General features: G+C 38.5%; 1 protein-coding gene across 1 annotated transcript in view; it reads right to left on the reverse strand.

Moving 5' to 3' along the window:
• Positions 1–24,582, reverse strand: part of myo7ab (myosin VIIAb) — a 30,895-nt gene that overhangs the window by 5,320 nt on the left and 993 nt on the right. Inside the window, exons 2-37 of the mRNA XM_057360335.1 lie at positions 17,360–17,420; positions 17,068–17,181; positions 16,795–16,947; positions 15,969–16,153; positions 15,750–15,871; positions 13,385–13,527; positions 13,174–13,287; positions 12,825–12,978; positions 12,633–12,709; positions 11,580–11,699; positions 11,346–11,488; positions 11,041–11,251; positions 10,372–10,507; positions 10,041–10,147; positions 9,568–9,609; positions 8,412–8,549; positions 8,008–8,166; positions 7,779–7,871; positions 7,414–7,508; positions 7,247–7,331; positions 6,943–7,161; positions 6,339–6,656; positions 5,726–5,929; positions 5,452–5,628; positions 5,284–5,373; positions 4,611–4,738; positions 4,388–4,514; positions 4,197–4,316; positions 3,933–4,106; positions 3,612–3,839; positions 3,074–3,244; positions 2,060–2,177; positions 1,858–1,984; positions 1,614–1,783; positions 1,315–1,505; positions 1,027–1,151 (exon numbers count right to left, since the gene is read on the reverse strand). Coding sequence (XP_057216318.1) covers positions 1,027–1,151; positions 1,315–1,505; positions 1,614–1,783; positions 1,858–1,984; positions 2,060–2,177; positions 3,074–3,244; positions 3,612–3,839; positions 3,933–4,106; positions 4,197–4,316; positions 4,388–4,514; positions 4,611–4,738; positions 5,284–5,373; positions 5,452–5,628; positions 5,726–5,929; positions 6,339–6,656; positions 6,943–7,161; positions 7,247–7,331; positions 7,414–7,508; positions 7,779–7,871; positions 8,008–8,166; positions 8,412–8,549; positions 9,568–9,609; positions 10,041–10,147; positions 10,372–10,507; positions 11,041–11,251; positions 11,346–11,488; positions 11,580–11,699; positions 12,633–12,709; positions 12,825–12,978; positions 13,174–13,287; positions 13,385–13,527; positions 15,750–15,871; positions 15,969–16,153; positions 16,795–16,947; positions 17,068–17,181; positions 17,360–17,377 — 5,096 coding nt within the window. The 5' untranslated portion in view covers positions 17,378–17,420. The remainder of the gene's footprint in view (positions 1–1,026; positions 1,152–1,314; positions 1,506–1,613; positions 1,784–1,857; positions 1,985–2,059; positions 2,178–3,073; positions 3,245–3,611; positions 3,840–3,932; positions 4,107–4,196; positions 4,317–4,387; positions 4,515–4,610; positions 4,739–5,283; positions 5,374–5,451; positions 5,629–5,725; positions 5,930–6,338; positions 6,657–6,942; positions 7,162–7,246; positions 7,332–7,413; positions 7,509–7,778; positions 7,872–8,007; positions 8,167–8,411; positions 8,550–9,567; positions 9,610–10,040; positions 10,148–10,371; positions 10,508–11,040; positions 11,252–11,345; positions 11,489–11,579; positions 11,700–12,632; positions 12,710–12,824; positions 12,979–13,173; positions 13,288–13,384; positions 13,528–15,749; positions 15,872–15,968; positions 16,154–16,794; positions 16,948–17,067; positions 17,182–17,359; positions 17,421–24,582) is intronic.

Here is a 24,582-nt window from a genome sequence, read left to right on the forward strand (position 1 = left end):
ACTTAAAGTCCCAGTGAAATAAAAAATTACAATGCCTATTTTTTCATGAAATATTGCAGCATTTATTGTAAATAATTTATCAATGTGGGTCATTCTCTTTTTAAAAATCATGTGCCCTCATAAACTTCAAATGTCTGAAAATCTGAATCAGAAAATGCACTTCCGTCCTGTAATGACTATCCATCTTACGCCCCGTTCAGACCGCCAGAGACTTTGTCGCTGTGTTGCTTGTCTCTTGCAATGAGATCGTTTGAAGGTGTTCCTAGCTTTGGTTGTCCTAGTAACAGTTTGAACAAACCCTCCAGTAACTTAGGAGAGATGGATGACGTGAGCTCCACTGCTTCACTCCTATTGGTAGTCGCTCGCAAAAGTCACTCATCATTTGCATAAAGTTGAATAATTCTCAACTTTTGTCGCTTGCCTCCTGTCTCTGGACACGCCCACTTTCTGTCACCAACGGTCACTGTCGCTCGTGTCGCCGAAAGTCTCCAGCTCTCCATTGAAATGAATGAGATCGCGTAGCTCTGCCGCTGCTAGTTTCTGGCGGTCTGAATGGGGCGGAGCATCTGTTAAACTTCAACTGTCAGTCTGCTGCCAGTTCCATTTCAAATCGCAGAGAAAGACGAAACCACACCCACTATTTTTCTCATTCAAAATTCCATTTCACTCGGAAATGCGTCAAAATAAGAAAATAAAAACGATTGCAACTTCCGGTTCACGGGGACTTTAATACATTTAACATCTTTTCATATTTGTTTATTCAAAAAAGAAAATATATCTTACATAAAATATAAATAAATATAAAATAAATTGTTATATTACTAGCCACTAGCCAGACCGATAAACAAACACAGACCGGAAGTTAACTTCGGGCCAGGCGCATGCGTCCAATGAAACGTCTATATGACCCTACAAGATATGCTAATGCATAACTGTTCATATAATAAACCGTGTTGTTTGAGCTTTTGTTTGCAAAAGTGTTTTTCTATTCAAGCACAGTGTAGTGTAAAATGGTGTGCTGTTCACCTGAAGTGATCGTAGGAAAACTCCTCCAGTGTGTAAGGTTGAACTTTCTCTCCACTGTCCAGCAGATTTTGATGGGATACACGTATAGATTCCTTACGTTGTTCTGGGGACATTGTGATCAGAGACTGTAAAAAATGTAAATTAAAAAGGCATTATTCAACATCTTTAGCGATTCAATTGTTTAAATACATTTATTGAGGAGGAAATGTCATGGCCATAAACTATTTGATGAAAATATACTATAATACAAAATTGATTTGATTGAATGAACAACACGATGTCACTGACCACAATGTCACATTGTGGCCTAGTAACGGTGGGCAACACGTAGACACAGTCTGCTGGGAAATCTCCTCTCTTCTTTGTTCTGTCATTGATCCCGTGAGCCCAACCTGAGGTCATGACCTGTTCTCCTGTATGATCATCCAGAATGATCAGATCTCCCTTTGAGAAACTCAGGAATGAAGAGTCTTGCTCAGCTGAAAAAAATGGACATTGCTTGTGTCAAACAGTTTTTCTTTTTAATGTAAAGTGACAAGAATCACAATCTTCTTTTCAAACAACACATTTGGTCACTGTGTACTCACAAAGGTAATGACTGTCCACCAGCGCCACCACAAATGTTGACCTCGACCGGAGACCCTCCAGAAAGGTGACGACGAGATCACGGATGTCTTCTGCGTTGTTTGATGTAAAGGTGTATTCATCTCCTTTAATAGTGGCCAGAGTGAAGCTCTGTCCCTGCAGCTTTCCTCCTCTGTTGAGTTCAAGCGTCTTTTACAAAATCTACATTGCAATGAAGACAATCTAATAAAGTGTTTTTTACTCCACCTGCTGCTGGAGACGGCAGTGATCTCTGGGAAAGAAAGATCTAGTAGAACCTGCTCCTGCTCATCCACAAAGTAGACTCCGGTCCAGTTAACTGCTACTATAACATCATTCTTTGGGAGACTAGGCCCTGTAGATGTCAAAGAAACATTTTTTTCTTACTACTTAAATACTTCAAGTCATTTTCTTAACGTCTCTAAGTTACCTGAGAATTTGAAGGCCTCGTAGAAGCGTGAAAAAAGCAAAGGCCACTTAAACCGAGCAAAATCCACCACCTCCTCCTTAACCCTCTGCGAATCGAACATCTTCTGCATGTAGATTCCCTGTGGAGATGCAACCATCAATATCTTCCTCATAAAATATTGGTCATGTCTCTTAGGCAATCGTCTTTCCTCTCATCACCTGTTTATAAGCATAACATGTGACTCACACATTACCAGACTACAAGGACAATCCATAACATTGATCTCTCTACATTGATCTCTAATATTAAATATTCATGCCCATCACTTTAGCCCATGAAAGGTAAAAAGGTAATTGAAACAGCCATCACACTTGAGGGAAGAAACATCCCTTAGGGACAGCAATTCAATCTTAACCTTTTAATCAATGAGATATTCGTTCTTCTAACATATTAGTGATCATCCCATGATTTTTTCAATTGACATTCTAAATTGGTTGGCCGCAATACAAATATGCTGTTGCAAAATAGTTATATTTAGGGACGGACACACAAAAATTCTGTCATCATTTACTCGCCCCAATGTCATTCCAAACCTGTATGAATTTCTTACTTTTGCAGAACACAAAAGTAGATATTTTGAAGAATGTTGGTAACCAAACGTCACTGGCCCCCATTGTTTTTCATTGTATGGACACAAAACCACTGAGGTATTTCTCAAAATATCTTCTTTTGTGTTTGAGTCATGCTTCAAATGACATGAGGGTAAAAAAATGATGACAGAATTTTATGTTTGGGGGAACTATCCCTTTAAGTTAACACTAAAGTTCAACATTACTTTAACCTTGTCAACACTATAGGTGAATACAAAAATAAATTACATTTTGATTCAACTGTTACATTAAACACATTTTAGGATTGAATGTCTGAGAAAACTTGCTACCATTGTGACATTGACCATATCATCGCAGCATACAACATGATTCAAAGTCAATGTTTTTGCATTGTTTTATAAAAACATCTACATTTTTATAAAACCTTTTTGTGAGCTGCAATGATACTTAAGGCCCATTTCTCCACAGTCTTGGAGGCTGTAATTTCTCTGTCTGGTATGTAGGATGAAATGAGGCTGAGAAGACGGTCCTGCTGAATCTCTGACCCGTAGTCCACATAATACTGTTGAGATGCCAGCTCGCTCAGATCCTCTTCCTAAAAAGAACACACACAAGTGATTTAAAGTGATAGTTCACCTAAAAATTAAAATTCCGTCATCATTCACTAACCCCCTGTCATTTTAAACCTGTATAACTTTCTTTATTCTGCAGAACACAAAAGAAGATATTTTGAAGAAAGTTGGTAACCGAACAGCACCAGCACCCATTCACTTCTATTATATGGACAAAAAAAACAATGCCAAGTCAATGGGTGGCAGTTCAAAACATTCTTTAAAATATCTTCTTTCGTGTTCTGCGGAAGAAAGAGTGAGTAAATGATGACAGAATTTTCATTTTTGTGTGAACTATCACTTTAAACCAGTAACTTACACTGAAAGAAAAATGCTTGAAATAGTTCTCACCCCATCACACCGGTACTCCCCGAATTTGACCCCGCGTACAATTTGCTGGTAGATGAGGTTTGTGGCCACGTTGTCGTCGGCGGGGTTGTGCCAGGGCGTGAATATTTCCTTTCTGAAGAACAGCCTCCAAGGTGCGTTTCGCTCCTGTGCACCCTGTTCTTTAGCATATTGTTCACACTGTGACACAGCATCCATCACTTGGTCCTTTCCACTGCCCAGAGATGACACCTGTGGGTGAAACAGACACATTTTGTTTTTTTAATTGTGCCACATAAATCAAAATATAAGAAAACATGCAGAATTATGTGTTGTGAGTCATACCTTGTCAAAGAGAGCGATGTATAAGGAGAAGCCAAAGCGATCCTTCAAGCCAATTTTATCAGACAGAGCATTGCAGAGCTCTTCGGCTGTGGTGGCGGAGTCTGTGAGCAGGGTCTTAGTCGTACCATCCATGAAGGTCACTGGCAACATGATGGGCTTTTTTGATTTAGTGGCCTGCAGGAAGAAAGCCAAATAATTCATTTTCCCCCAATTGCTTTTTCAGCAAGGTCTATAATAGGGTTTGGCGGGCCGCATTGAAAATACCTGTAGCTCGAGCCAAGAAGGAGGCTGAGTTCTTGTTTTATTCACAAATGTTCGTCTCAGTCTCTCCTCACAGTACGGTGCGTAATCAGGCGGCCCGCTGTTAATGAACGTCCGCAGATACTGAAGACAAATACAAACGATTGTAATAAAGAAATCATCATTAGGATTTTATTGTTTAAACTGGTTTTTACTTTGACACATTTTTCAGATGGAGCAAAGCAGCCGACACAGAGCGACAGGAGAATCCAGCCACGGGCGTGACTGCTTTTAGATGGGTTCTGGGTCAGCTGTTTACAGATCTGACAGTAGATCTCATCTCTGAAAGAGGACACAAACACAAAAATCATGTTATACAGCTGTATGTGCGGCACAAGTATGGGATTGGCAATAGTTGGGCACTTGTGATGTAATGACCTGAGGGTGGGGCGTAAAATCCCATTGCCAATGATAAAGTGAAGCTTTTCTAAATTGGAAGTGGGCCTGTCTTCTAGCATACTGTTTCCTTGTAGGATGTAATCGTTGTCTGTCAGCCGTCTGGCCACCTACAGTAACAGAAGCAGGTACACACACCATTTGTTGGTTTCCACCATTTGTTTTCTCAAGAAAGTATTTCACAGACAAAATTACATCAAGTTGTTCCAAACCTGAATAAATGTCTTTGTTTGATTGAACACAATGAAAGGTATTTGGAAAAACATTTGCAACTGACAGATCTGGTGCATCATTGATTAGAAAAAAAGATTATATTTTATTATTCTGTTGAACACAAAAGAAGATTTTTTGAGGAATTTAGGAAAGTAAACAGTTCTGGGGTACCTTTGACTACAATTATTTTTTTTCCACAATAGTGGTCAATGATGTCCCAGAAATGTCAGTTGCTAACATTTTTCCAAATATCCTTCTTTGTGTTTAACCGAACAAAGATATTTATACAGGTTTATACAGGAACAGAGGGTGAGTAATTCATATCAGAATTTTCATTTTTGGGTAAAGTATCCCTTTAGGCTGACTTGAAAATAAGCTTTCTGAAGAAAAAAATGGATCATTTAATGTTGTTGAGGCAAAAGGGAAAGTTACAGTTACCAACCTCCTCTGTGATCTTTGATTTCCTCTTCAGTGTCAGTGACACTAGCTTATGCCGAACACTGTTTCTCTTTCGGATGTCACTAGTGGAACTCTGCAACCAATAAAACAAAGCTTTCATAAACCTCATCTTTTAATAATATATTTTTCACCTTCGTGTCTGGTTTCTCACCTCCTCATCCACCTGCAAGGCCTGCAGCTCTCGTTTGTAGGTCCTTTTTCCTAACGTCTCATAGATCTTGGTCATAACTGGAATCTTCTCACTGCCATCACTAATACTAATATGGTATTTGGGTTCTGGGAGATCTCCCATAAACCTCAACACTGTAATCCAAACAGCCAGAGCCGCCTACAGGACAACATACTTTGATATCAGCAATTCCTGTTTAATACTGGACATGTGCAAAAAATGATTTGTGGATGTTTGTCACAAAAGGTTTGCTTACAAGCTGATCTCCTTCATCCTCGTGAAACAGCAGAGGTTGTTTCAGTTGCCGCTGCACATATGTATAAGTGGAATTTCCCTGAAAGTAGGTTGCGGCAAACTTCGCAAAGGTGTACTCTGATAGGTCTTCCTCTTCATCATCAGGAAGCTGAAGAGCCTCATCGATGACATCTTCCTCAAGCTGTGCTGGAACATTCTCAAGATCCTGGTAAATCAAAACAAAAGCAAATTAATGTTTATCTCCTGTTTTAAGATCTAAAACAAGCATACTTGTTGGCAAACTTGTTTAGACTGGTTTAAAGGTATAGTTCTCCCCAAAATACAACTTTGTCATCATTTACTTCCCTCAAGTCAATGAAAATGTTTATATGTCTCTCTCTTCTGTGGAACACAAAAGAAGATATTTTGAGAAATGTCTGTGTCCACAAAGAGGTCAATGGGGGCCAGTGTTATTTGGTCACCAACATTCTTCAAAATATCTTCTCTTGTGTTCTGCAGAAGAAAAAACAGGTTTGGAATGACAACAGGGTGAGTAAATGATATAAAAATGTCAAATTTTTGGGTGAACCATCCCTTTAAGCAGGACACAGATTTACAGTCGTAAAATCCTGCACCTCAAACCCTTCTGGAGCTTCACCCTCCAGGTTGGGGAGGGAGTTGGCATTGCCCAGAAAGCCGAACATCTTGTCCACCATGTCCGAGTCATTGACCGGTTCCTGTTTCTCTCTCTCCATCTGCTCCAGCAGCTCCTTTTTCTTGCGGGCCTCATCTCGCTCCGCTTGCTCTCTCTCCTCCTGCTCTCGATCGAGCTGGGCCAGACGCTGCTGGTGCTTCCTCTCTGCTTCTGCCCGAGCCCTGCGTGCTGTCATCTGGTTCCTCAAGTGCTCCTCTTCAGCCAACCGCTGTCTTTCAGCCTCTAACCGGCGTTCCCTCTGCATAGAGAGAGACCAAACTTTACAACTATTCTGCCTAAAGACATGTATATCCACTAAAAGTATGCTGTTTTTTTCCAAGCAACACTTTGTACCAAAATCTAACCAAATAGCTGAGATCTAAAAGATTCAAATTGTTTGTTAAAATAAAGTAATAATTTGAACAGTAATTTTTTTATAATTTGATTTATTAAAATGTAATAATAATAATAATGATTATTAAATCGCAATTTTTAAATATGAATAATTCTTCACTTTTAGGTAAAATATTACAGTATGAAATCACCTCTACTCTCAGACGTTTACACATTCTCCGTGCGATCATTCCTCGTGCAGAAGCCTGGATGGTCAGGACTGCACGGAAGCGTTTGGAGAACGTTCTCCGCACCAGGAAACCATGGCAACGAGCCTTAAGCAGGGTGATGCGTGTTCTGGCTGTTTGATATGCCAAGTACAGCTTTCGTGACCTGTACAAGGCCTGCAGCCGCAAGAAACCAACATGCATCTGCAAAAGATTTGTATTGAGAATCATTCAATTACTCTGGAAACTGAATGTCAGCGTACATTTTACAGACAACAGTTTAACTCACAGCAGTGTAGCGTTTTCTGCAGATGTAGCCTCTCCATATCCTCTGGATTAATGTCACAGCTCTTTTAACCTTTAGGAAGTTTGTTCTTAAAAACAAAACAGTGAGATGTCAGACACATCACAGTTAGATTTTACCTTTGTTCTCATTTGCTTTTGTTTTTCCATTACCGTTCTTTTAAACCCCTGGTGACCTTCTGGATAAGAATGACCTTGTCTGTTATGGCTTTATCTCTTTCGATTTCCAGCTGCATGTCATGATGATCCTATAGAAAATACAGACCAAGTTAACCCTTTGTCGGTATTCTCTTAACTCAGTTTTTTATATATGTTTCTTCAAGTTTTCAGCATACGATTTTCCACCAGTCACCTTACAGAACAACTAAAGCTTATTGCAAACTGACCAGATCTATTCTGATTGGTCACTTTACAAGTCCAGATAAAGCCCCTGCAAGTCAATGTCTGTCTATGTGAAACTAGTTTCTAAATAAAATGCTTGAAAACACGAAATCTTTAAAAATAAACACGCTGCAAACCTTCAGAAAGATCTTGGTCTTTCCTATCTTCCAGTCATCGTCTTTCTGCAGAACCGATACAACTATTCTCTGACAGGTACCTCGCAGATCTTCCTGTGAAAGGAAAGAGATTTATAGCTATCCTCTCCCATCATACTGTCAGTACTTGTCAAATGAAATCACAAGGCGGCAATTCCAACAGATAAAAAAGATCTCAACAACCTCAGATCTGTTGACTGTGTTAACTTGCCTGTTTGTATGCGGGTTTGAGCCCGGGCATCAGGACCCGATAGCGGTCCACGAACTCAGCGAATGTGTAGCGAATGGGATATCCGGCTCTGCGTATGCGAATGGTCTCCATCATGCCAGAGTAGCGTAACTGTCTGACACACAGACCTCTATCAAACATCTAAGGGAGAAAACAAGCAATGTTTAAGACATACAGAGAGGATTTAAAAAAACAAATCTAAAGAACTTTATTTCTAGGAATATGCGCTATATGCATATACAGTAGTTTGTGCTATTTTAAACTATTATATAATTATACTATTTTTATAATAATAACAACAATGCAGAAAATTATACAGTACATGACACCTATAAATGCAGAAATTATTTTTTGCTTCAAACACACTGAAACACAAATGTACTCACCATGGGCTTTTTGAGTTCATTGGGTTTGATACAGCGCACAAAAAAGGGCTGACAGACGCTCAGCGTCCTCATGAGTAGCTCCAGCGATCGTTTAAACTGACTGCTGAGAGTCGGGGAACGTTTTCTGGTCTCCACTCCCTGAAAACACAGAAACTCTTCTATTACTTGCAGATATAGATTTAGACATTGTACATACACCACACAAAAATACACTACGTAAGCAACACCACACAAAGCTACAACAAACCCATCGAATGCACATGACAAATAAGGTTTTGATTTTTAAGGTTTTGATTTTTACCTTTCTACTTGGCCATTTTTTCCAGTCTTTCCTTCTTTCTATCCCACTTCTATTAAAATAGGTCCTGTCATATTTTCTTTGTCTCTGATTATTTTCCTTTGGAATCTTCATTGGTGGCTTGGATTTTCTTTATCTACTTCTCTCCTGCCGTTATTCTCTATCCTATGCGTGCAAACGCTTTAAGGAGGCAGTTTTGCAGTGTGCATGTGAAGAAAAGTATAGTCTCCCCTTCCTCAGTCTTCTCGTGGTGCCAAGAAAAAAGTAAACGAAATTTCTGTCTTGCAAAAGACTTATAAATAATGGTAAGAACAAGCCACATGTAACTTGAAACAGAGCCTCCATCCGTCCCTGTGATGGCAGATGACTAACGTTTTCCCACAATTCATTTACAGCAGAATGCCACTGTTATATTTATTGTAAAGGAATATTTCACCCCAAAATGAAAATGCATGCTTATGTGTCTTAATACCCATGACTTCCTTCTGTGGAACATAAAGACTTATATATGGCAAAATTTCCTTGCTGCTTTTTCCAAACAAAGAAAACGAGTAGAATACTTCAGCTGTCAGTCGAGAGTTTTAGCAAATTTGCTTTCATTAAATGAAAGTTAGCATCTCAGAAACTTCTCCTTTGGTGTCCAGAATTCAACAACATGAGTAAATAATGACAGAACTTTCATTTTTGGGTGAACTTTCCCTTTAAATCCTTCTGTCAGTCTGCCCTCACTGACTACTTGAACAGAAACCATTGCCAGCAGAGAAAAAACCACAGGAATGAGTTTCAGCGAGGGACTATAGAGAAAAAAGCATGTACACGTTGGAACACAAAACCACTGCGTTGATCACCATTGATTACCTTTTGAAGGGATGTAGTGGGCTCCAAATAGCCACATAGAAACTGAGGTAAAAGATTAGGGACAGAGAGATTATGGGACGATCGAACAAAAGAGAGAGAGAGAAAATTGACTGCTGTTAGCCAAGTCTGCTGAGAATCAGCCAAAAGAGATTATGACTGACATACACGGAAAAAAGCTGTTAGCCAGACGGCACTGACATTGTCACACGGATGACCCATGTTAAAAGGCCAGTGTTATTTAAAACGAAAAGAAAGTTTGCTCATTTGTAAGGCACTCATTTCTTTTGAAGTACCTTCTCATTCACAAGAGGAATTATGTTAGCACATAAGTCACATATTTGCTTTTAATATGCAACCCTGACATAATTCTGCATGGCCAGCATTTGGCCCTCAGAGATTCGAGACCACCCAGGAATGTCACGAGCATATCAATGCTGAGCAAATATGGATTCAGTATTGGAAAAGGGCATCACCATAGCAACGTCAGCTTGGAAGATCTGCTTGATGAACTTGTTTTTGGACGAATGCACCAGTTGGATGATGTCACTGTGTAGGCTGTCCCTGTTTTTTTCCAGGAAACCTGACCAGTGAAGCAAAAGCAAAATAACAACTTTAAACTTTTTAACGGAAATATAAAAAAAGTAAATGTAATATCTAAAAGTGAGACACAATTGTTACAAATAAATTATACATTTTAGTAAGATTATAAATATTATCAGGTACATTTTTTATTATTAAAAATAATATTATTTTTATTTTGTGATGTTTTGGAGATTGAAAAGTGCTCAAACTAGTGAGGTGTACCTTTAGTTTCATAGTGCACCACTCCAGCAAAGTGCTGAATGCCAAACTTTGTCTCGTGACTGTGCTTAGGAGGGATGTAGTTGGTATTTAGTTTGTGCTGGGAGTTTAACTTGTTCAGCATTGTAGCATCTGTTCCCTAAGAAATACAAGAGCATGTCATGTAGAAGCGACATGGCATGTAAGACCCCCTTTTGAAAAGGTAAATAAAAAACATTCAGAATCGACAGCCCTAAAAACTATTAGGAATTTGAAAGAGTCCACTACATTAGCGTAAATAAATAAAATTAAAGCAGCTCTAAAGCAGGTGGCCTCCAGAAACTTTCTGAGAAACAAATAACAACACAATTTGTACAATTCTACTGAAGATTATTTCAGTTTAATTTCTACAAACAATATGCTGTCTTTATCACACTTACTATTTGTCTAACAGTTTAAAATTTTAATACACAAAATGGATATGTATTTTAGAAAGGGAGTCGCTTTCTAAAAAAAGGTTCATCATATTTGGGGGTCCTTGGCATAGAAAAGTTTGAAAACCCCTGCTCTAAAATGCTAGATCAGTTAAATATACATTGCTTTCATTCTCATCGATGTTTTGCGAGTTGTATGGCATAAATATGAAACTGAATATTATTTATTTTCAACAGCTAAGCCATGTACTTATTTTACTTTTGGAAACTTGCTCTCTTCATCAATCAGGGAAATGATATTCATAGGTTTCATGGCAATCATGTCCAAGGCATCCTGGTTGTCGGTGAACTCGATGTGCTGCCAGTTGACATCCTCCAGGTTGTACTCCTCCTGCTCCAACTTGAAAACATGTCGAATGAAGAACTGCTGCAGGTTCTCGTTCGCAAAGTTGATGCACAGCTGCTCGAAACTACAGCAGAAACGCACAAGATAAACAAAACATGGTAAAGAGACCTGCTGTGTTCACAGAAATCAAGATTCTTCAAATTGTCTTCACTCCTCACCTATTAACAGTGAAATTCTCAAAGCCAAATATGTCAAGGAGGCCGATAGACCTGCGGCAAGCTTTGTTTTCAGAAGAAGAAGCCCTATAGATGGCGGCATTGATTTTATCCACTATCCACACAAACAACCTCCCGTAGATTCCCTGATGGAGACAAAAACCATCCACTTACTGTTTATAGCCAACAGTCTTGATGTGAGAATCAAAACCATTTAGTGATTGTGAGGAACTTCACTTTGACAAATGCATCACGGACGTCCAGACCCTGCTCCGCACTCAGAGGGGTGGACACACTCTCGCCCCTGGTGATAAGTGTGCGTGTGGTCAGGCATGTCATGACGTCTTGAGGATCCACCTGTGCAAAGATCAACCTCACTTGCATGCGTACAAAATAAATCAAAATGTAAAGCCAAATAGTTTTAAGCTTTACATTATAGTGTCATCAGACCTGCCTATGGAGATTGTACAAAAAAATATATAGGCACATTCTCAAAACAAATGCAAGCTGGAGTGGACTTTTGGACTTAGGCCGTTTCTCAATATGCGTTCTTCAGCGGGCTTGTGTCCATCAAAGTAACCATCAAAGTCCGTTCCAATACTCAACACAAGAACAGAGAACGCATGAAAGTACCCGGATGTGTTCTCGATATCAAGGATGCATCGAATGCTGGCGTACGGAACCTGCTTGAAGTCCCAGAAGTCACTGCGGCACGTCCATCAAAGTTTGTTCTTCCGAGGCTGCCTCGCAAGACCGGCCTCCACGAGAACACAAGTCCGTTCTTTGCGTTCTTGGAATTGAAAAACGGCCCTAATGTCTCTCATGATGTTTCCTATTTTGCCACCAGGGGGCAGACACAGGCAAAGAAAAGGGTTTGACAAAAAAGCACTTAGACAGCCATTTAAATCAAGCTAAAAACAGCGCCTTTAGAACAAAGACTGTGGACCGTGGTAACGCGGAACGGAAACATGAAGACAAACGCAGAAATCGAAGACTGACAGAGTGCTGCAGGCAGCGAGTCTGAACAGACTTGTCACGCTGTGCCAGTGTCTCTGATAATAACATTAGAATGAAAGTCTGATCCTTGCTAATGACTACATTTATCTCTAACTCCCCTTCCTTCAACCGCAAAGATAATGCAGTGTACAGAGCTAATGAGAGATGAATCTCACCTAGAAACGCACCCCTATGTCACAGAGCTTTGAGATAGCCATGTGCTTGATCAAAAAACAACATCCACATTCTTTTACCATTGAATATTCAGAAATAATTCACGTTACAGCATCTCACCTTCAGTAGTGTTGCTGCTTTGGCCAGGTCAGGTGAGCGCACCACTACACAGGTATCCAGATTCTGAAGGGTTCGAGCTATTGGGGGTGTAGTTAAACAAAACAGTTGTACTATTTAATTCATGTATGCCATCACGTTGGACCAACATTTGGTAATACAGCACCGATGCGCCCGTCACGCTACTTATCTCACCTTCATAGCGTAGATTGCCCATGTGCAGGATGGCAGCCAGCAGTTTGGAGATCTCCCAGTTTTCAATGTCAGTAAACATCAGGACCTTCATGGCAGACAGGATGCTGGAATATTCCTTCATATCATTCCTCCCTTCACATACTGTACAGTTACCCTGGATGACAAGCCAAGAGAGAAATACAGGACACACACACACACACACACACACACACACACACACACGCACACACAATCCTGTTACACCCACTTTCTTTGTTTTTTTTTCTACAAGGCGTTAAGTCAAATTTACATTTTTATAATGTGCAAACGTGTACATTCTAAAATAAATACATAAGAAAAAAATCAATACCATAGTTAGATATATGTAGTCTGTAGCCAGACCGAGACCTAATTTAGTCTTCTGATCAGGGCTCATGCCTGCAAACATGCAGTAGAAAATGTGGTAGTTCCTCTCTTCAGGTGCCTAAAAAGACCATTACAATCTCATTACAGACATCACCACACGATCAATAACAGATTCGCAGCATGATTCCACAGTAAGACATTTTGTTCATTCTCACCTGTCTGCAAACTCTAGATTTCTCCAGCAGATACTGCTCGATCTTTGCCCCCTCGATAGCTCCCCGCTTGTTGAAGTGAATATCAATGTATTTCCCAAATCGGCTGGAATTTTCATTGCGTATGGTCTTAGCATTACCGAACGCTGTGGGAACAGGGAATACTTAAAGGAAATCTCTCCAACACTTATTTAAGACATAGTCCAGTTACAGTATTATGTCATATTATGGTTTATAAAGGGTTGACCAAAATGTACAGTTTAAGAATGGAATAAATTTATGAGTTGAAATTTGAATTGAATTGACCACACCCACAGGATGTTGAATTGGAATTTGAAGAAGAACGATCGGAAAAGGAAATTACTAAGTGACAATTAAAGGTGCTGTGTGTGATATTTAGGAGGATCTATTAACAGAAATGCAATATAATGTACATGACTATGTCTTCAGAGGTGTAAAAAGACTTTACATAATGAAGCGTTATGTTTTTATTACCTTAGAATGAGCTATTTCTATCTACATACACCGCGTGTCCCCTTGCATGGAATTCACATGTTGTTTCTACAGTATGCCTAAACGGACAAACTGCTCTACAAAGTGTGTTGGGTAAATATGTTATCTCCAGTGCAAAAAAGCGGAAATGTGAGGATCTCCGTCAGTCACCGTAGTGCTTCGAAAGGGAGGGGTGAGCGATGGAGTAAGTTTCCACTAAATTTTACAAACTGGACCTAATTCAAGCCCCTTTAGGGACATGTTAGTGGAAAAGATATGAGAGGGAACAGAAGAATATTTTTTAAAGCTTTTGCGTTATCTATTTGTGAACGTTATATGCACGATGACATCTAACATCTCCGCCAAAGGAAGTGTTAGCAACCGCCGTTTTGAAGACACAAATAAGGCTTTAAAAAATCACAAGCGGGTTATAATTGGTGTGTTTTATGTCATAGAATGAAACGTGAAAATATTGGTTTTGTTTACCACAGACCTTAGTTCGGGCGATTTACCAAAAACCCATTCAAAAAACCCATAGACTTTGGAGCGATGGAACCGGAAGTCCTAAAATGCTAACTCGCTTCCGGGTTTTGCATACAAAAATACTTCATCTCTGAGCCTCCTTATTGATCTCAGGTGGCAGCCGGCTTAGACAAGACCGAAGGGATCGTCTGCAAAGTGTAAAACCCGAAGATCATTAGGCTACTAAAATTAGTCATTAACTTCAGTGCTACATACTGTAGTATAACTGAAACCATAAATTCAGCAGGAGAGCATTAATGTGTAAACTGAATTTGGTGACACTTCAGTGTGTAACATTGAAGTTAATGACTATTTTTGTAGTAACGCTTTTCGGATTTACAGTCACTTTGCAGACGGTCCATTCGGACTTCATGTCGCCTGCTCATATTCGGTGGTTAAGTCTGACGTCACGCACCACCATATATGGAAGGTCAAATACCGTTTCCGGGTCCAAATGCTCAATAAGATGATGGGCAAACAACAAAAAATGATAATATACGCTCATGGCGAGCTGTAAAACTATCTGAAAACCACGATCCTAACATTTATCGACCTTTAAACTTTATTACGAAATCCCACATGGCCAGTCAGTGATTCATTTTTCATAATTTATTCAAATATTGGTGTCGTAGATTCCGTAAGCCTAGAGACTGTAGTGTATACTGTGAGTTAATAAATGCTCCGCTTAAATATGCAATATGAGTAAACAGTGCTCATAAACAGCTGTTTAAGCTGTAGCCCCGATTGAAATGAATAGATGCTTGGACCCCGAAACGGTATTCCTTACGTCACCACTTAACAACCGAATAGAGATCAATTTATATTGTAAGACTCACTTTGAGGAAGACTAGGTTGTAGATCCTTGTCCAAGGAATTACGTGTTATTTGTGTTATAACAAATAGTTACAATAGCTCACGAGTTATTGGTCCGGGAATCGACTATGAACAGCTCCATTGTTAATGTACGGAGCGGGACAACAGGACGTGTTTGTCCGAAATCACAGAATGTTTTGCGACATAAAGCAAATATGTTTGCGAGAGAAGGCAAAAGTTTTGCGAGAGAACACAAATATATTTTGCGAGAGAATGCAAATATATATCATAATATCCTGAATAATTCAGCACCTTTTTAAAATTTTGCCCTAGGAGCCACAATGGTTACAAACTCTCTCTGTCCCTGCCTCTATGGCCAAAAAAAGGAAACACAAAATATATTTAAAAAATTGCGTACATTTTCCAGGGCAAGTAACCAATTCCCTTGGATGCTATAACTGCTGTTCTACCGCTCATTATTGAATCAATGTGAAACATGACTTTCCTTATTTATGTAATTAGGTTTAGAGATCTTCCTGACCTTCTAAAATAGGATTGGCCTCCAGAATTTGCTGCTCAATCCAAGAGTGTTGGCCACTTATAGCCGCCAGGAACTGTAAGATTAGCTTGGTGCTTTCGGTCTTTCCAGCTCCAGATTCACCACTTCACACAAATAACCCCCACACACGTACATACACATTACATCATCACTACAAATTTTGATTTAGACTTGCTTTAAACTTTATTAGTTGTCAGCTACCTGATGATACAGCACTGGTCCTTGCTGTTTCTTTGCATATTGAAATAGCAGTTATCCGCAATGCCAAAAATATGGGGGGGCATTTCTCTTAACTTTTTGTTCGTGTAGAGCCGGATCTGGTCAGGTGTGTAGATGGGCAGGAGCTGATACGGATTCACTGCTACCAGGATGGATCCAGTGTATGTCTGAAATACAACAGGGTCCAAAAGTGTGAGAAAAAGTTGGAAATAACGTAGGATTTTTTACTTAAATGTTTCTGGCGAGTCACTGCATTGTTAATGAGAGGCTTGTTCAAAAAGGCGCACCAGCTTCTTGAGAGGCCATTTGGCCACAGATTGCTCACTTACTGAATTAATGCGCATATCCATTTACATGGCTATGACAAAGTAACAGTGCATTGCATCAAGAATTGAAGGGGTTGGGTAGTCGTTAATGAAAAGGACTTATTTCACAAAGGCTATTTGAAATGAAATATAACAATGACTGAGAAATCAATCTATCCTTTTATTATGAAAACACAGGCCCTGGTTTCAGATCCAGACACTACACTTCATTAATGTCAAATGTTTTGGTGTCCTTGTATGGTCATAAATCAATGGCAGTGATCTAACAACAGTCTGTTTCTTAAAAAAAAACAATCTTCACAGTCAAGTCTTTATAAATGTATTTACATAGCTTAGAAGTAATTCAATTGCTGAGAAACAACAACAACAAGCTGATGGTGAACGTGAGAAATAAACATAAGAGTGCAACACCATTTAAAATCTTACTACATTTTCCAAATAACATCACAGACAAAAAAAGAGATACAGTATGTCATGCTTACATATATAACCCTGTCATTGTACCGGATCAACAGATTTCTGAGGATTCCAGCCTCATTTAGGTCTCCAAGACGGATCATGTCCTCCACGCCATGAATAGAGGTTGGGTGCATAGGCTTAATGTTTGTAGCATTCTGAAGAGAGATCCTATGCTCCTACATAGAGAAGACAGACTGCTCATGAAACCAAAATCATTGTTATGCAATCATGCTTGAATAAACAAGAAGAGGTTTTGTGACTAACATTATCATAAATAGTAGACACTAAAAGCCCACCTTTCCTTTATCATCAAGAACCTGGATTTGACCCGAGTCACAGAGTTTGACCACGGCACCAACAGGGACATCAAACTCATGGCCCGTTCTTAGGTCCAACCAGACATAGTCTCCCTACAGACATACAATCAATTAATAGACAAATCTTAAAAACTCAGTATGCAAATATGTCCAAATGTGAATATATGAAACATTTTATATAATAAAAGAGATCACTATTAATACTTAAAAAAGAAAACTTGCAAGCTGTCATAGTCTAAATCAAATTTTTGTCCCAACAGATCTGCCTTACCTGTTGCAGAATGACCATGTTTCTGGTTTAGAATTTCGACATTAGAAGTCATGTGAAGGTCCTGTATAGGACAGAAATTCAGCGGAAGAGTGAATAAGAAATCAGCAAAAATAAGATGTTAAAGAAACAGGTCACTCAAATATCTTAATTAACTCACCATCAAGTTGGTCCAAATCTGTAAAAATGTCTTTGTTCTGAGAAAGATCTTTTGAAGAATACTTGTAACCAAACAGTTCTTGGACCCCATTGACTACCATAGTAGGAAAAATGGCTTTATAAATTTCTTTTTTCTGTTTAACATAAAATCAGATATTTTGAAGGATGTAGGAAAGCAAACAGCTCTGGTGCTCTTTTGACTCCCATTGTAATTTTTCCTACTATGGTAGTCATGGTTGCCAAGAACTGTTTGGTTACAATCATTCTTTCAAATATCTTTCTCTGTGTTCATCAGAACAAAGAAATTCATACATATTTGGAACAACTTGAAGGTGAGTAAATGATGACAGTATTTTCAAAACAAAACAATAAGAAAAGTAACAGATTGTACATAACATGGTGGTTAAGCAGATGGTTTGTATAGTATTATTTTAGGGATATAATGCATAAGGATTAAAGGGGTCATATGGCGCGAATACATGTTTTTCTGTGTCTTTGGTGTGTTATAAGTTGCCTATGCATGTATTAGACACATAAAATTGCAAAAATTATAGAGTCGGAACAAAAGATGCATTCTATCTAAACGCGAATTCTCACCCAGACCTGCCTGAAACGCCTCGTGTAACCACACCCCCACAAATCTACGTCAGTTCGTGCTATGAGTTGACTAAGACCGCCCAAATATATACGCAAGTAAGGAGGTGTACCTGTCAGTATAATTGCTTTGGAACCTGATGTTCCAAATATGGTAAGAGGCGTTACATTTCTGTCACACTTTGCAGTATTCTACCAATCACTACGCACTGGTTAGCACACTTCACTTTTCAGAGCGATGAGCTTTGTAAAAAATCCGCCCATTTCAGAGAGGCGAGGCAAAGAGGTGATACCAACATACACGGTATGTGGAAAATACAACGTTTTTTAACCTTAAAGTGTGTATACACAATGCATTACATCTACAACAAAGGATAATATTCCTTTTAGCCGTGTCATATGACTCCTTTAATTGACAGTCATCACAATGTCAAACAGTGTTCCATTACCGAAAATTTTACCCTGTACTGTAAGACAGAAGACATGTATTCAAAACGACAGCATCTTCTATACCCAAGCACTTTGTGATCAATTATTAAAACACATATTGAGGTCTTTTTGATAAAAGCAAGAATCTATGAGCATGTATCAGAATATAAATGATCTCTTGAGATGTTTCCCAGGGCATCATGAATTTTAAAATGTGCCTGTTAGCTGCTGATTCAAAGAATATTAAAGACTGAAAACATTTATAATTTTGTAGTGCACAGAAGAGCTAATTCTATTACCAATGTGGGTCAAACCACAGAAAGACATTGCCCCAGACAGCCTAGACAAAACAGTCCCTACAGAAAAAAGTCTAGATTTAAACAAAATAGTTTGTGTATTATACAACAGAATATTTTACACATTTAAATCTACAATATTTGTACATTAATATTAAACTATTAAAATCTCATATGCATCAGTGGAATTACAATCTCAACAGGGACATAAAATAACTATTATGTGACCCTGGATGACAAAACCAGTCATAAGTAGCATGGACATTTGTAGCAATAGACAACAAAACATTGTATGGGTCAAAATGATGATTTTTCTTTTAATAATAATAATAATAATAATTTAATAATTAAGATATTAAGCAGATCATGTTCCATTATGACATTTTGTAATTTTCCTACCAAAAATATATCAAAACTTTTGTTTTTGTGAGTGGATGCAGAAAAACCGTGAACAAAATTGGCCGGAAACCGCCTACAAACTTCGCACGCTGCTGCTCTCTCTTTGGGAATTACCCACTCGAGTTTGGTATCTATGTGAAGCTTAGAATTTTCGCTTTCGGGTTCATCTACTCTCCACAACGTCATTACAGCGGTAAGCAAATAGAGAGCGTTAAAACAAACCTGTTTTAGCAACGGCTTGCTACATAGCCTCTGATGGACAACTTTAAAGACGATTTTCTCAATATTGTGATTTTTTTGGCACCCTCAGATTCGAGATTTTCAAAAAGTTGTATCTCGGCCAAATATTGTCCTAACAAAGCATAAATCAATGCAAAGCTTATTTATTCAGCTGATATATAAATCAAATCCAGGGTCACATTTATAAGATATCTGACTTGCATGTTAGAAACATTTTAACAGTATGTGGCACTTTGCACTTCATACATTATCATATCATATTTGAAAAACAAAGGCGGATACACTGCATTTAATTTGTTTGGATGGATAACAGTATCTTTGTTAGTGTAACAGGTATACAAAGTGTACTACTAAATATTGTTATAATTCACCCAAAATTGTTCATTAATTCACCCAAAAGTGTTCATTTGTACGTTTTGTGGATACCTGATCTCAATGTGTGCTTCCCCTTTAAATGTGGAATGATCGCTAGGTGACTTAACTTCCTGTTCTGTCCCCTCCTCTTCCCTTTTGTAATGTGATTCAGGGAGAGGTAGGTTTATTTTTGGTTGTCTGATAATCCTATATAATCCTTACTTTAATTATTACTTTTATATCTATATATCTTCACCCAAACTTGTGAACAATGTTATTCTATATGTTATTCTGTATGTGTGATGATTGTTGTCATTTTGCACTTTTTGAGTTATATTTCTCTTAAATGTGGAAGTGAGCATATGGTGACGCATGTACAACACATTTGTTTTATAGAAGCACAATAAGGGCCTTTTAATCTGAGAGGCTGTTTGTATGTTTCTTTGTCGATCAGGTATGTTTCCTCCTTTTCTGCCCTTTTGTAATGTGATTCAGGGAGAGAAGCACAATAAGGGCCTTTTAATCTGAGAGGCTGTTTGTATGTTTCTTTGTCGATCAGATTAAACGATCCAGTGAACGGATGCCTGCTGTCCCGTGTCTGTTTCCCACAAAACAACACAACGCAAAGTAGACCGAGTCTCTAATAACTGGTGTCGCCGGGCATACGCGAGCCACCGGTTACATTAGGCACAACATATTTGCATATGTTTATCCAAACAACATGTATTTCTTTGACAACATGCTTTTTCCTAATATCCTCTATATCTATAACATACACGATAACCATAGCAACTTCAATAAAAAATCAATTCAAATATAATAGAGTATAACAGACCTCACCATGTGAATCACAAATCTGGAATTATTTTGAGACAAACAATGTCTATCAATAGGACTTACTGTGACTTCAAGCATTACAAAGACATTATATTATTACTCGATCACACAGAACATCCAATAAACACAATACCACCTGTAGTTACTTTCAAAATATACTCGATGAATGTATTTATAGCTTCTGGCACTGAGAATAATTACAAAGGTTGTTCGTCCTCCTTTAACACAGCTGTGGGAACAGATCCAACTATATTTTATGAAGACAGTACATCAAAGCATGCATGTTATTACAGCCAGCATGAAGCACACTACATTAAGGCCATTAGACAATGATTTACCCTGAATGATTTAAAGGCTAAAAGACTGTCCTCTGGTGTTAGTAACTCAACAAGAAGCTATAAATTGAGTGTTTGTTTGATTGAGAGCTAATGATGTAACTGTCCTAATTATACCACCAATGAATGAGCCGTCGTGACTAGAGACGGACAGTTCAGATGAGGCTTGGGACTCTGCTAATTGGACTGCTGAATGGGGTCAAAGGGACAATTTGCTGTCAAGCCCACATACAAGTGATTAAATGCCAAACTCCAAGCATCTCTATTCTCTACCCTTCCCTCTATTTTAAGGGGATTTGAGTAATAGCGAGATGAATAGTCATAACTCTAAACAAAGCGTCTTCAATGTATATTCAAGGTATATCGGTATCAGTATGTGTGTCTCCTGAGATTCGAACAAACTTTGCATTGCTAACACAATCCTCTATAAACTGAACTACAGAAACAACACTCAGCTACACACACAGTATTATATTCATGTACTGTACAATTGATCTAACTATAAACAACATCTTCAAATGTTTCCACAACCCAGCTCACCGTTCCTGGCTAGCAAGGTGGAAATTGTGGCATGCAAATTGAGCATGGATATTTTGACTGTTATATGATTTGCATAGAATCGGGTGTCAAGACAACATAGACCAGGCACACACCTCATTCTTAGTAAATTTTCAGCATCAGAGTTTGTAATACGTTGCCACATGAATACAGCATAACTCATTTTATGTCAATTAAGTCTCCAAAGGGTTAACAGTGCGGGGTCAGTTGGTCAGGTGAGCAGAGAGTAGGGTGAGGGGAGCTTACACAGATTTCTCTGGCTAATCTCTATGTAAACCATCATTTTTTTGGCTGAAACATTTCCTTTATTTGTGTTTTTTAACACTGCATCACCAACGTCAGTCCTAACTTGTGTCATGAGGTAGCACTTTAACACTATAAACAAACACGTGCTATATAACAGATCTATTTTAGAGTTCTTGGGTACACGTTTGTAACATCAGCTGGTTTGAATGTGAGACTGCAGTTAGGGAATAAGATCGAGGCATGTGTTACATCATGTGCCGTCCTCACAGCATGCTTGATAAGAGGATTAACATGGATTTTCATCATTTAGTTTAAGCCTAATATAAAAAACAGCTTTTGTTTTAAAGAACATTTTAATTGAAGCACTATTGGTTTGTTTCAGATTAGATACGTTTTGGTTTATTAACTGGCAATATGTTTAATGGTTAAGATGACACAGAATTGAAGATCGCATAAAATAAGATCTGTGATTAACAAATGTTCATGATGTTTACACGTTTTGGTCTATCAAGATAATCTTTACAGATTAACACAATATTTGCTATTTTTGAAGCCTAAATACAATCACCAGAAGTAAAATGCTAACACGAGGCTGTAAACAGACTACACTATGGTCGCTCGATATCCACGTCACCACCGCCAATCCTCCGACAACTTTCTCAAACGTAATTACTCCGTGAATGAATCCTCAACAATGATTTTAGACATGCCCATGTCCATGTTGCATTATTTGTGAGATTTATATGCGCGATGACGTCTAACGTCCCCGCCAAGGGAAGTAGTCGCTTTTAGCAACTTGTTAGCAACCGCCGTTTTAAAGACACAATAAAGGTTTAAAAATCACAAGCGGGTTATAACTGGTGTGTTTTATGTCATAGATTAAAACGTGAAAATATTTAGAGGTTTTGTTAGCTACAGACCTTATTTCAGGCGATTTATCAAAAACCCATTCAAAAAACCCATAGACTTTGGGGCGATGGAACAGGAAGTCTTAAAATGCTAACTCGCTTCAGGGGTTTGCATACAAAAATACGTCATCTCTGTGGTACTCAACTGCACTCAGAGCCATCCTCTAAATGGAGAGACACCGCAGACAATATTTGGTTTGTTCAGTAATGTTGCTCATAGTGTTACTATTACTCAAATTTGATGACGTGTGCAGACATACTGCAATTGATTTCACTCTAAAAACAAACTGCTGGGTTCTTTTTAACCCAGTGTTGGGTGAAAAAGGGACAAACAGGTTGGTTATGAATTAAACCAATGCTGGATTGTTTTAACGCATTGTTGGGTCACTTAATTTAACCCAACGACTGGGTTGGTGTCTTATTGACCCAATGGTGGGTTGAAAATAAACCCAGCCTTTTTTAGAATGTTGGTAGATACACACCAGCCAAAGCAGGTAGTCCTAAATGAGAATAAATGATTATTCTAGCACATTACAAGAGATTAGAGAATGGTATGCAAAGCTCTATGTATTCTGGTTTTCTGGCCTTAATCTCAGTCAACATCAAATTCCACAGTTTATCTGAAACACCTTTCTGAAACATTCTACCACCACAACATCCCACAATGCACCTGTGAACTATCTGACCTCAGCAGAAAGCATCCTAGATTACACATAAAAAAAGAGCATTTGTAATGACATTTCGTAAAACAATAGCTGTCATGCTTATAGGAAATAGAAAACATATCAAATACTGACATGAGTTCAGAGCCATTACAAAATAAACAGTGAACGTGTTCAGTGGGACACAGGTTTCAATACCACCTGCGTCATGATCTGATCCCATTCCTGCCCTTTAGGATAAAAAGCCAAACAGCTGATATGAAAACACCTTTAGAGATGGGTTTAAAATTCTGCTGGAAAAGTCAAATAATAACCTTTTGAGCCAAACCTTAGCATTGCACAAAAACTAGGAAGTGCTTATTAACCAATAAATGTCTGCCATTAAATGTCCAGTGTATGAAATTTAGCGGCATCTAGCAGTGAGGTTGCGAATTGCAACCTACGGCTCACTCCACCCTTCCCTTTTGAAGCACTACGGTTGCTGACACTGAACTAATATGTTGTTACATTTTTGCTTCTTTGCCGAAGGAGATAACGTATTTACGAAACACGCTCTAGAGCAGTTTGTCTGTTTAGGGCTACTGTAGAAACAACATGGCGAATTAAATAGAAATAGCTCATTGTAAGGTAATAAAAACATAACGCTTCATTATGTAAGATCTTTATACACATCTGAATATGTAATTATGGATATTATAATACATTTCTGCCAATAGAGGCTCCAAAAAATGACATGCCGGACCTATAATATTTGTCATGTTTTTCTAGACGTTGTGAATAGATTGTTTCATAACCATTACCCTGAGCCAAGACTCACTAAAGGCCCTTAAATCTCATGGCCCTCTTAATTGCTTCAACCAGAACCCACTGAGAGCCAAAGGCAGATTTCAGAACCTCACACAGTCACTTTCTTTGAGTCTGTCAGCTGAATGTCTGTGTCAAAGCAGAGTTGTCTGTGTAAATCACTTCTTTCTCTGCTTAACATAAATGGCAAAAATTCAGACAACACAGTGTGGACAAAACATTGTGAAGATCTAAATCAACAATGAAACACTTGTTTCTATAGTACACTCTGTGGTAAAGCAAGTAAAACAAACATGGAATTCACAATGATTTAATGGAAGTGTATAAATGAAACAAGAAATTATTAAGATTTAAGCTAATTTAAGCCCTTCAATTGTACAAAAGGTCAGACGTCTTACATTGACA

The sequence above is a fragment of the Triplophysa rosa genome, linkage group LG19, assembly GCF_024868665.1.
Source record: "Triplophysa rosa linkage group LG19, Trosa_1v2, whole genome shotgun sequence".
In the NCBI taxonomy this organism is placed as follows: Eukaryota; Metazoa; Chordata; class Actinopteri; order Cypriniformes; family Nemacheilidae; genus Triplophysa; species Triplophysa rosa.